This window comes from Bufo gargarizans, chromosome 6 (assembly GCF_014858855.1).
Source record: "Bufo gargarizans isolate SCDJY-AF-19 chromosome 6, ASM1485885v1, whole genome shotgun sequence".
Classification (NCBI taxonomy): domain Eukaryota; kingdom Metazoa; phylum Chordata; class Amphibia; order Anura; family Bufonidae; genus Bufo; species Bufo gargarizans.
In genome coordinates, this window is record NC_058085.1 from 305,142,604 (window position 1) to 305,156,195 (window position 13,592).

At 42.5% G+C, this 13,592-nt stretch overlaps 1 protein-coding gene across 3 annotated transcripts in view; it reads right to left on the reverse strand.

The window, feature by feature from the left end:
- Positions 1 to 13,592, reverse strand: part of PRKG1 (protein kinase cGMP-dependent 1) — a 1,133,286-nt gene that overhangs the window by 66,910 nt on the left and 1,052,784 nt on the right. For all 3 annotated transcript variants that reach the window (XM_044296555.1, XM_044296554.1, XM_044296556.1), the window contains exons 8-9: positions 10,182 to 10,247; positions 1,871 to 1,945 (exon numbers count right to left, since the gene is read on the reverse strand). In XM_044296555.1, coding sequence (XP_044152490.1) covers positions 1,871 to 1,945; positions 10,182 to 10,247 — 141 coding nt within the window. The remainder of the gene's footprint in view (positions 1 to 1,870; positions 1,946 to 10,181; positions 10,248 to 13,592) is intronic.

Here is a 13,592-nt window from a genome sequence, read left to right on the forward strand (position 1 = left end):
TAGTGCATATATAAAGTGAGCTTTGGGACACCAAAACCAAACAAAAGGAATATAAGTGACAAGACCACTTACCCCTGTGAACTTTGCCTTGTATTTCCTGAATACTACGAACTATTTTAAAGAGCTGAGTATTTCTGACTTGCTATACAAGCATCATTTCACAGAGAAACATAGTTGGAAGGCTCCATCCTTCTCTGTCTACATCAGGCTCCCTTTTTTCAGGACTACATTCAAGTGTGTGATTCAGTGAACATTTTTATAGATTTTATTTATTTTTATGAGAATTTATAGCATGCAAATATTTGTTTAATTACATTTTATGTGTTATTATACATATGTGTTATTGCACACAGTGTTTGTTTGAATAAATTGTATTTACTAAATCTCCTATGTGTGTCCAAGTGTAGGTGTGCCCTACTACTCGTTCATATATACATTATTTTCCGAAGATTGGGTGTAATCTTCTTTGTAGGTGCACCCACCCCTATCATTGTCCAGGAAGTGAGCCCTCTCTAAACACTATTTACTATATAAATCATATTTGGCAACAGTCCCGATTTTTCCAAGACAATCCTGTGAACCAGGGCACAAAAGAAATGGTGTGGTCCTTGTGTGGGGCAGAGACCAATATACGTGATGCTGGCGCTATATAAATGATGCTTGACAATAGACCTGATCCTGACTTTTCCAGGGCATTACCTTGTGAACTGGGCCACAAATGGGGTGGTGCGTTTCTGGGAGGTCCCTGGGTGGGGCTTAAACAACCAGATTTTTGTGATTAAAGGGGTTCTGCAGTTTGTTTAAACTGATGATCTATCCTCTGGATAGATCATCAGCATCTGATCGGCGGGTGTCCGACACCCGGGACCCCCTCCGATCAGCTGTTTGAGAAGGCCGCGGCGCTCCAGGAGCGTAGAAATGCTGATAAATGTTGAGGGCACACATTTATACATACTTACCAATATTTTAAAGGGGTTCTGCAGTTTGGTTAAACTGATGATCTATCCTCTAGATAGATCATCAGCATCTGATCGGCGGGTGTCCGACACCCGGGATCCCCGCCGATCAGCTGTTTGAGAAGGCAGTGGCGTTCCAGGAGCACGGCGGCCTTCCCACTGTTTACCGCAGGCCTAGTGACATCACGACTAGTATCAACTGGCCTGGGCGGGGCTAAGCTCCATTCAAGTGAACAGAGCTTAGCCCCGCCCAGGCCAGTTGATACTAGTCGTGACGTCACTGGGCCTGCGGTAAACAGTGGGAAGGCCGCCGTGCTCCTGGAACGCCACTGCCTTCTCAAACATGTGATCGGCGGGGATCCTGGGTGAAGGAAACACGCCGAACAGATGCTGATGATCTATCTAGAGGATAGATCATCAGTTTAACCAAACTGCAGAACCCCTTTAAAATATTGGTAAGTATGTATAAATGAATGTAATAACACCGCCTGCTAATATCTATGCATGCGACTTGGACTCCATGCACACCACCGTATCCGTTTGGGTCCGCAAAATACAGATGTGGTCTGTGTTGCATCCGCATTTTTTGGGCAGCGTCATATACTTCAATTGGTCCGCAGTCCGCATTTTGTGGACAAGTATTCGGCATGTTCTGTCTTTTAATAGAACAGATGTTTTCTGCATCCGTATGTCTATTCCGCAAAATGTGGACCATGGACCCAATGAAAACAATGCAGACAGCACATGGATACAGTCATGTGCGTGGGGCCTTGAACAGAAGCAAGAATAATGACCATTTTTAGGACGTTGAGCAGACTGCGGATATAAAGAATGTATTTCCCAATTACTCTTCTCATTCTTTGTGCTCTTATTTGTAGCTGAAACCCAAGCATCACAGACAACATAACACTTACTTTGCCTTAGCCTCTGCATCTTCATAAGCCTTGTTAGACACATCATCCAAACCTCCAATCAAATGCTTGAAAGAGCTGCAAAAAACACAAAGCATAGTTAGCAAGCCGACCTGCAGATTGCTACAACGGCGCATAAACAAGACATTTGGGCATACGGTATGCCGAGAGCTTTAGGATCTTGTGCATGCCTTTTATCTCAGTGTGGTCTGCAGACAATGTAATAACATTTCATCCATCCTGAATATTTTAGACAATGTCTCTCCAGCCTATTAATGTCCGTGCGAGAGGCCTAGGAAACAAGGCATTTGTCCAGGCCAAAACCAGCTGCTGAAATGTTGACATATTCACTTAATTATTCATTTTTCTCATTAGGACCCGAAACGGATGGAAATGTTTGCATGTGCATTTATACTACAGTCATTTCCAATTCATTTCTCTGCGTCGAGTATGGTCTGAAGTATGTTATTGGTACTTTGGAACTGGACCCGAGTTCGGGAAATGTTTTTTTAGAGTACAAATTAATTTATGAAGTTATGGCACGAAGCTTCGCGAGACTTTATGACGTAATAACTTCGGCTTGTCTGAGCCAGTACATTCTAATACTGTCCAGAGCTTATGCAAATCGACTTCGGATGTTTCATTCAAAGTCGATTCTCTCATCAATAGTGTGTGTGTATATATTGTGGTGATGTGAACAGTAAAATATGTGAGAAAGTCCCGGAAGGGGTGTATATCTCACCCAGGTTCCTCAACTGGGTGAGGTAAATAAGATCCAGGATGGTACTGGCTTCAGCAAACATAGTTTCTGAAGCTATTTTTCTTTAGTAGTTCATGGGCAGGATTTATTGGACTGGGGAAGGTAGGCTTGGTTGTGGGACCTCCCCAAGCCACCCCATTCCAGGGCCTGTTTTCTCCTAAGGGCTCATGCACACGACCGTGTGCCCCCCAGTAGCCGTATTGCAATACACGGGCACCGGCCGTGTGCATTCCGCATCACAGATCGCGGACCCATTCACTTGATGCGAAACGGAGGCACGGATCGGAACCCCACGAAGGCACTACAGAGTGCTTCCATAGTGTTTCTGGTTCTGGCCATGCCTCCACCCCACAAAAAAGTAGCGCACGCACTACTTTTTTGTGGTGCTGACCATCGTATGCGGATCGCGGGCCCTATTCAAGTGAATAGGTCCAATTTGCGGTCCGCAGCACAGGCACGGAGCCCTTACGTTCGTGGGCATGAGCCCTAAGGCTGAGGGATCTCCAGGTGTCATCTGGAAAAAAAAAACTGTCCCAGGCTGTCAGTCTGGAGAAAGAGAAAGAGTGTTGGTGAAGCAGAGTCCTGCTGAGGCTCTGGGTCTGTGGTCTCAGCTAGCAAGGCTGAGGGGCCACAAGGCTAGGTAGGGTATAGCCTGAAGTTTGGGGGACGCAGTGATGCCTGCAGAAAGAGGGTCACTAGGTCAGAGTCGGGAGGACTACTGGACCACAATCCCCCCAAAAAGTACTGGAATTGCCACAGCCTGGAGGCTGATGAATTGATATTGGCTGAGGGAAGCTGCATATGATGTTCATATGTGAACTGAGCTCTACAAGTGAGGTAGGGACTTATTTTGTTTCAGTAGTGCCTAGACGATCAGGAGTTTATTTGTGTTTTAAGTGTTGGCGGTGCGGGAACCTCACCCCACCCAGTGATGTATAACTGGACTATCCTGTATGAGAAGAGTGCCAAAATAAATGCACAGTTTGGACATGAAAATCCATTGTCTGGCGAGATATCTGTGAGTGTGACCCCCTGAAAAGAGACGATCCCTTACAATTGGTAGAGAATGCGTGCACCAGCAAGTGTTGTCCATGCTGAAGGCTGCGGAATTGCTGGGCAGTGTCCATGTTAAAAGGGCACAAAGTGTTACTAGAGGCAACGGAAGGTGAAAAATACAGTGTTGCTAGGAGCAACGACGAGGCAGAAAGAGCAGGTGCTGCTGACTGCTGCTGAATTGCTGTGTGGAGTTTTTGCTGTGTTGCTAGAGGACTGTCTCCTGCTATTGGGTGGATGGAGAATTTAACCAAACAGCTGATGTGAGCCAATCTGAAGGCTAGCCAAAGGCAAGTGATGTGGCAACAGGTGTGGTGCGGCTCTCAAGAGTTCAAGTGTTTAAGGCCAGTGTGTACAGAGTCCTAGAGAGGAAGTGCGGAGGTGCCATAAGGCTGTTGCCGGGAGCAACCAACTACAACTGCGTGCATGCTGTCCCGCAGCAGAGAGAGTGCTGCTAGAGATGCCGTCAAGTCAAAAAGTGTGCACCTGATTGTCCTATGGCCAAGAGTCAGGTGACTAGGAGTCAAGGGCGGGAGGTTCCTAGTGTCCAGGAGAAGGATGGTGACCTCTGGGGATATGTTCCTGGAGCTCCCTCATTGCCTGGGACTGATGAACCTGTGACGTCAATGGATAAGACTGTTTCTGTTATTGATAAAGTGACAGTGAGCTGGCAGCAGTTCCTAAAATGTGAAACATTGTGGTGAATGGCTGTTCAGTCCAGGCGATGTTGGAAGCAAGGTGCCAGGTGAGCCTGGTACATGCCAGCTTGGTAGCTGGGGACTATGTGCGGGACAATCATGCGGATAGTAAGGAATATCCCGTGGCTCTCACTGAGTGTGAGACTCTAGTGGGAACTTGGGACTTTTAAGCTTGGGGTTGCAAATATGCTCGTGCATGATGTCGTTTTGGGCCGTGATTTCCCCTTGCTTTGGAAGTTGTGGAGTAGCGGAGACACTTCTGCAGTCAGTGATGAAACTCCTGCAGAACTTGTACCTATCCCTTTAAGTGAAGTGACCATTGGAAACAATGGTGCCGATACAGCGCAAAGTGAATATGCAAAGTTGTCTGAAATGCATAATAATAGTGTGGATTTATGTACAATGTGTGATGATGATGACAACACCCCTTTTCCCTTGCAGGCTGTGATTGGGGAAGAAGCTCCCCCTGCTGGTAAAAATGTATATGATGTAGAAATGCTGATAAATGTTGAGGGCACACAGCTGAGGAAACCCACACACAGCTGAGGAAACCCACTGTGATAAATGTGCGGGAAAGTGGGGCAGGGCTAGCGTATGTACCACACATACCAGAGGAGAATGTGCAGTCTCTTCAGTGTTCTAGGTTTAATAAGGAAAAGGCAAAAGTCCCAGGTGGGGATTAGCTCATCGGTGCCCCTAGAGGTCAGGATTAATAATGACACGAGCGGTAAATGTGACGTATGTGCTGTGACCGATAGCGACTCAGAGAGGGAAGCTACCATGTCGAGGTCTTGCGAAACTAAGGTGGTTACTAGTAGCGACTAGACGACTAAGGTGGTTACTAGTAGCGACTAGTTATATCTGATGAGGCGAGAGTTAAGTGGGGAGATTTCAGCCTAGTGTCTGAGACCCATGCCCAGGCAGTGATAGATGATTTCTCTCTCTCCATACAGTCCCTAGATACGCTAGAGAAGGGACAAGCTGTCCTCACAGAGCAACTGGAGAAAGCTTTAGAGTCAAAGGATGAGAACCAGAAAGAGATAAATGAACTGAAGGATCTAGAGTCACAAATAGAGGCCTAAATTCTCCAACTTCTCCAGCTTCTGAGCAATCCAGATGTCATGCAGAGCAAGAGTTGGATGATCTGATGGTGAACCTGTACTACCAAAGGCAAATTGTGTCTAACCTGGAGAAGAAACAGAGGAAGTTTGACCAGCTCCTTGTTGAAGAGAAAAACACATCTCTGCCTGATGTGCAGAAGAACGTGACCGAGTAGAGACCGATGCTCAGGAAAAGGAGACCAAGGTCCTCTCTCTGGCTAGGGCCCTTGAAGAGGCTTTTGAGGCTCGAGATGAATTTGAGAGGCTGAACAAGAAACTTATAGCAGAGATGGAGGATCTCGTGAGCTCAAAGAATGACGTTGAGAAGAACATCCATGAGTTGGAGAAGTCTAAGTGTACTCTCAAGCAGCAGGTGGAAGAAATGAGAACTCAAAGAGTTAGAGGCAAGAGCTTCTTGAGATGACATGTTTGCTCAAAGGAAAATGAGAAACCTGAAGGAGAGAGTCCTCTGAGAGAAGAGGCCAAGAAGTCCAAGCCAGAGCCTGTTAAGAATGAGTCTGGAGATAGTCGTGCTGCGGTGCCGGCCGAGGCAGAGAAGATGGAAGATGTCTCTGCTGAACCAGTAAATACGGCTGATATGGATGCTGAATCCAAGAGCCTCATGGTAGTGAGTAGCCAGGACCTGGTCATGAAAGATGTTCTCTCTACTGTCAATGCCTTCCAAACAGCCAGTGGTCTGCTGGGGAAGAAATATGAGGAGACAGACGCTCAGCATTCAGATGCTGTCTACTACTGTAAGATGGCTCTCCTAGAGACTGCACGAATGGAGAACGATATTCTAGGTGACTCTCTAAAGAGAATGCCAGAAAATAGAGAGTCTGATAAGGACCCCAATGTCCCCAGTGCCTTCAAATTTGATGAGAAAGAAAAGGAGGAATTAAAATGGCGAATATATGATGCCATGTCTGAGAAGGATGAGAAAACTATCAAAGAGAATAGAAACTCCAAAGAGACAAAGGCTGAAGAAGCTAAGGCCGTTTACATATTTAATGAGGACCCGTCCCCTCTCCCGAAATGCCTGTTTTAGAACTACTTGCATTCCATAATTCTGGAGCATCTATTCTTATGACTCTATGATGTGCCATTGCACTATAATTTCTCCTACAAGTATATGAATGAATTGCTAGAAGTTTTAATGAAGGTCCAGCTAGGTCATACCAGTTGTGGGTGTGACTCTGGCAGCACTGACTGGATAGTGTCAGACTGCACAGGCACACCCCTCCAACTGGTAACATTCTCATGGACCTTTATTACAGGCTGCTGGCAATCAATTCATAGGCTTAAAGTTGGGATCATAGTGGAATGGCACAGTATAGAGTCATACAAATAAATGCTCCAGAATTGTTATTACATGGTAAATTCAGGGACTTACTGAAGCAGACATGTCGGGAGAGGTGACAGGTCCTCTTTACTGACTGTCCGATTTGGGTCCAAATAAATTCAACTCGAATCATAATACATATCTTTATAATAATCTTTTTGTCCCCAGGACTGTAACCATGACAAGAGGACAGTTTTCATATCTAGACAAAAAGAAGGTTTCTGATCATCATAGACTGGGATTCTTTACTGTATGAGCAGAGAAACTTTGGAACTGTCTTCCAGAGTAGGTTTTGATGGTTTTCATCGTACAAGGTCAGGAGGGCCTTGGGTGCCTTTCTTGAAAGTAAGAATATTACAAGTTGTATGCAATGGATTTCTGGAGTAGGGATGCTGATCCAGAGATTTAGTCTGCCATATCTCGAGTCAGGAAGGAACTTTTTCTCTAAAATAATTGGTATCTGCCACATAGGGATTTTTGGGTCCCTCTGGAACAATATGGTGCAATAATGGATTGAACTTGAAGGACCTGAGTCTTTTTCAACCTTATCATCTATGTACTGTGACTATGTAATTGGAATCATTTATTTGGTTCCTCAGAGACATACAGAGTTTTTTTTATGTGTAATTCAAAATGTATTAATTTGTCTCTACTGTGACCATATTGTTTTCTGTTAGAAGCATTACTTTAATATGGTTCACCCAGAGCACCATATAGGGGTACACGGGGTGACTACAGCTACTCTTAGCTCTCATATTCTATAGATTTCTGACAGATCCCAGAAAAGTCATTTTTCAATGTTCAATTTCCACTGCTTAAAGAGTACCTCCACTAACAGGACTTCTGAAATACCGTGGTTGGTGGTATGTCACTGCCAACCACAAACAAACGGACCCCCAGTGCTTCTCCAAGTGCTATCTCCCTTTAGCCTATAGCTTGGAGGTTTCTGTAACTTCAATCTATGCAATTGGGAGCTACAATGAGTTAAACAAGTCATACCGCATGTGAATTTTATAAATGTCCCAACTCGTGGACCACCACTGATGTTGTGACATACCGTAAGAATATGCATGAAGTCACAGGTACACTAAATAAAACAGTCCACTCAATTTAATACATGGAGGAAAAACTATAAACTGATTGTCTAAAAAGGAAAAGAACAATCAAACTGAAATATTTGGGGAACGCCTGAGAAAGATGGAAATGATTAAATGCAAATTGTCTTTTCAATAAAAAATAATGGTTTTGTTAGGAGATGAATAATTTGAAGTAAGAATTGTTCTGTCCTCTGCTGATCATTACCAATCCATGTGCAGGAGGAAATTTTAATTTTCCGACGTTGCAGACAAGAGTACACAAAAATCAGACTTTTATTACTGATATAAATAAGCGTTTTATGGCCTAATATATTTGTGATTATTAGTCTTCTGTCATTTTATTGCCATTCTTATTATTATAGTGATAACTGTAGGGCTCTCTTCCCATCACGATTGGGTTATATATCTGATGTATTTGTTTGGATATAATGAATTTATACAAATTTACTTGGATTTTTTTGTTTTAATTTTTTCCTCCCTGCCTTCCAAAAGCCATAACTTTTTTACCCCTCGGTTCCCGCAGCCATATAGAACTTGTTTCTAATGGCACAATTTTATAATTTAAACAATGCATGGAAGCCTGAAAAAAAAAAAAAAAAAAGGAATTGGAAAATAAAAATTAAAGGACAGGTCACCATTCATTCTGGACCACAAATATTTGAAGGGGAAATTTAGATCACCTATTTTATTTTCCTGTAAGAGATATTTTGCCCTGATTTATCAAACTGATTTTATCTTTATTTTAGAGTAGATTGCTATTTTTCAGTTGTTTTACTTGTAAGAGAAATGTATCAATAGTCTGCAACAGGACAAAGTTATTTTTTGCTCCTGTTCAACTTTGGAAATCCAGCTGCTCATGGCTGTGGAGTACATTGGTTTGGTTTTTGGCTTTATTTATCACAGGGACTGTTTAAAAAAACTGCTCTCCAGTCCCTATCTGCCTTAACTATGGCAGTCGAAAATAAGTCAGAATGTGATAGTTTGCTTCAATAAAGTAAATAAGCCGGCACTACCTTCCTCTGCTCCAATCACTGCGATACCCTCGAACTCTATTGGAACTTGTCCAGGGACGGCAAGCGATGGATAAGTGGTGCTCTGCATCAAATAATTCACAGTCCAATCTTCAAAAGATGAAACAATCCGGCACTCACCATGACATCCTTTCTGTATTCAGAAATCCATAAAATACATTAGGCGTTGAAGTGCAAGACAGAGTTGACGGGTGGAGGCCTGTGGAAGCACAGTCAGGGCGATGCAGCCATCGCCTCTGTATGAAGAAAGGATTTTATGGTGAGCACTGCATTGTCTCATCTTTTGAAGATAAGAATGTGATATTTTTCCTATTATAAATTCAACATGTGTTGTCCGCCACTCGCCATTTCACTCACGGACTGCTTGACTGTTACCTTTAGACAAATACACAAATTTGATGAGAAACTTCAAATTGTCCCCTGTTGATAAATGAGGGCCTAAGTTCAATATATATTTTTTTTTTATTACATTGGCCCGAAAGAAGTATGGAGTTTGTATGAAGTTCCTCTTTTCTTAAGGGGGTTCACAAGTTTAGTTTTTAATATATGCTATTAGAGAATTATGGGATAATAGAGAAGGGACCCCTGTTCAGGATACTTGTCTCTTGGCGAAAGTGAAGAGTGGTTAGAAAGAACATCTGTTGCTTTGGAGGACCTGCCCTGTTCTGCATTCATTTCGAAGGGCACCATTTAATACCTAATTTCCCCAGTGGTGGTGCTGCAGAGGCATCAAACATTTACTAGCAGGTTTTCTGATGGATAATAGCTGATTGCTAGGGGTCTATACAGGCTGGCCCAGATTTACTCAGCATGTAGATTGCAGAGGCTTAGACGGGCACTTAGACCTGCACTAAATGTATAACATGGGCTCAGCCTGGATGGTAAATCTGGTGCGCGAATAAACACCCTTTTCTGACTCTGTACCAACTATTGGTTGGCTTACTTTGAGACAGATTTTTATTCCAGAATTGAGCCAAAATGTTGGCGCAAAATGGCACATCTTAGGCCTGATCTTTTCCCATTAAGCCCCACCCACTCTTTGTTGAGCGCCAACCCTTTTTTAAATATGACGGAAAAAAACTTCTCCACTTTTTTAGACAGATCTTTGTCACAGATACATTAGTAAATCTGGGTCTTTGAGTTCCGCTTATTGTTAAGGAATGGGATTCTTCTAACAAAAAAGGATTGTCCAAAGAAGAGAATCCTTTTAATATGAAGTCAAAGGGCACTTACTCTCTGTCAATGACAAGACACATCACAGCCTCCGCAGCAATAACATTTGCTGTTCGGACATCCTCCCTAGAAAACAAAAACAAGGCATTTTTATCATAATCTTCATCATCCTCATTAATATTATTTTTCATTTTCACTGACATATAACAAAACAAGAACATATGTATATTTGCTGTTACATTTGAAGTAATCCAAATAAATATATAAAACATTTCTGAAGATTTATTATTTTCTTTAGCACACAGTTATTATATATTAAGACCTAGCTTCATGCTCATGCTACTACCCAGTAGTTATGCCCCATTAGTGTCCCCTCACGGAAAGCATACTCTTTTAGTGCTGCCACACAGTAGCTATGCCCCCTTTGTGCCCCCTCACATTTGCTATGCCTCCCTCAAAGTAGTTATGTCCCACTTAGTGCCCCTTCACAATTGTCATGTCCCTTTAGTGCCTCTTCACAGTAGGTAAGTGCCACTTAGTGCCCCCTCACATTAGCTATGCCTCCCTCAAAGTAGTTATGTCCCACTTATTGCCCCTGCACAATAGTCATGTCTCTTTAGTGCCCTTTCACAGTAGGTCAGTGGCACTTAGTGCCCTATCACAGTTGATATTCCTCCTTAGAGCCCTCACACAGTAGTTATGCCACCATAGTGCCCACTCACAGTAGTTAAACTCCCTAGTGCCCCCTCATATTAGTTACACCCTCTTAGTGCCCCCTCCCAGAAGTTATGCCATCAAAGTGTCCCCCTCACAATAAGGCTGCCCACTTAGTGCCCCAATAGTGAAGCAGGAGAATAGGGAAGTAACTGCCTCAGATGGGCCCAGTGCAGTTGCACCGTTTGCCCTATGGTTGACGTAGCCCTGCATTATTCTGATGAAATCCAATCCTGTATCCAAGACTACAGCTCCATTACACACTTGTGTCTGTTAGATCTTTTCTATTAAATTAGAACTTTTTAATTTAAAGAGGTATTCTAGTACTTAGATATTGATGGCTTATTCTCAGGATAGGTCATCAATATCAGATCAGTGGGATAGGTCATCAACATCCGACAACTGGCACACGCACTGATCAACGGTTTTGGCAAGCCGCTGGCACCAGTGACTATACAGTGGATGAAAGACTCCATTCACTGTGTAGTTTCCGGTGCTGGCATACTCCAGCTCTGCTCCCACTGTCTTGGTAGAGAGCAGTGTTGCAGTGTCCAGCGCAGCCGCTAAGCAGTGAACAGAAACTTGTGCTTTCGGCTCCATCTACAGCAGGGGTCTGCAGCCTTTGGCACTCCAGCTGATGTGAAGCTACAACTCCCAACATGCTTGGCTGTTCTTGTAACTCCCATAGAAGTGAGAGGAGCATTCTGGGAGTTGTAGTTTCAGAACAGCTGGAGTGCCGGAGGTGGCTGATTCCTGTAGTTCCTGCCTGATACAGCTGATTGGTAGGGGTGTGGGGTGTCAGACCCTGACTGATCTAAGGATAGATCTAAGTACTGGAAACAGTCTCACCTAAATATTGCAGTAAGTGCATCCATTTACAGCAGCAATGTAAAGAACCATTTATACCAATAAGGCAATACTTCCTACAAGCCAATAAACTCTTTATTTCACTTTCTTTCTTTCTTTTGCCTCTGCAGATTATGGGAAATCGAATATGCTACATGACATCAAAATGCTTTCCTCATCTTGCAGCAAACAGGAAAGAAAATAGCGAGTAATAGATTTATTCCATGTATTATGGATTAGATCATTTTTAAGTATGGAGAAAAAAACTCCGACTGACGGCAAACAGATGAGGTGCATCTATTCTTCATTACCATCTGAGCACAGAAAGGTGGCATAAAAGGTGCATAATCACAGAAATTTCCTTGCTATGTGCACAGCAATAGAGTTTGCTTGCAATTTTAAAGACTGTATAAGTTGAATAAGAATGGATTGGCACTGAAAGAATTACCATAGTTTTTGAGCACTATCGTATGCTGTATTTCTCCATTCATTCTACAATTCATATATACTAAGGGGATCCTGATTAGGTGAAGATAGATCTTAAAGGGGTTGTCCCACCACTAAATATCATATTTATTGTTTCAATTATAAAATATAAGCATATTTCCCATTTGCAAGCTGTTAAAAACAACAATTCCGTGGAGCTATGACTATTACTAGGATATTATGATGCCACCTGCTGTACAAAGTGTATAGCAATGTCAACACCTATCCAGTGAGCTGTTTTGTTATATTTTTACTTTTTTAAGGAAGTACAGGTGAAACTCGAAAAATTAGAATATCGTGCAAAAGTCCGCATGTGAGCCAGTTTCTTTGTAGCGCTTGATGGTTTTTGTGACTGCACTTGGGGACACTTTCAAAGTTTTCCCAATTTTTCGGACTGACTGACCTTCATTTCTTAAAGTAATGATGGCCACTCGTTTTTTTTTACTTAGCTGCTTTTTTCTTGCCATAATACAAATTCTAACAGTCTATTCAGTAGGACTATCAGCTGTGTATCCACCTGACTTCTCCACAACGCAACTGATGGTCCCAACCCCATTTATAAGGCAAGAAATCCCACTTATTAAACCTGACAGGGCACACCTGTGAAGTGAAAACCATTTCAGGTGACTACCTCTTGAAGCTCATCAAGAGAATGCCAAGAGTGTGCAAAGCAGTAATCAAAGCAAAAGGTGGCTACTTTGAAGAACCTAGAATATGACATATTTTCAGTTGTTTCACACTTTTTTGTTATGTATATAATTCCACATGTGTTAATTCATAGTTTTGATGCCTTCAGTGTGAATCTACAATTTGTATAGTCATGAAAATAAAGAAAACTCTTTAAATGAGAAGGTGTGTCCAAACTTTTGGTCTGTACTGTATATATATATATATATATATATATATAAATAAATTAAAAAAACATATTCCATAAAGTGAATGGCGTAATGGGAAAAAATTAAAATGGCAGATTGGCCATTTTTTAGCACCTTATATTCCAAATTGAATAACAAGTGATCAAAAAGTCATACACACCCAAAAATGGTATTATCAAAAACTAAAGATGAGATCATCACGAAAAAATGAATAATCACACATCTCCAAAAACATAACTATAAAAAAGTTATGGGGGTCAGAATATGGCTGTGAAAAGAAAATATTAAACTTTTTTTATTTTTAGTATTAGGCCTCATGCACACGAACGTTGTTTTGGTCCGCATCCGAGCTGCATTTTTTGTGGCTCGGATGTGGACCCATTCACTACAATGGGGTCGCAAAAGATGCGGACAGCACTTCGTGTACTGTCTGCATCCACTGCTCCGTTCCGTGGCCCCGCAACAAATAAAATAGAACATGTCCTATTCTTGTCCGTTTTGCGGACAAGAATAGGCATTTCTATATAATGGATAATGATGGATGGTGTTC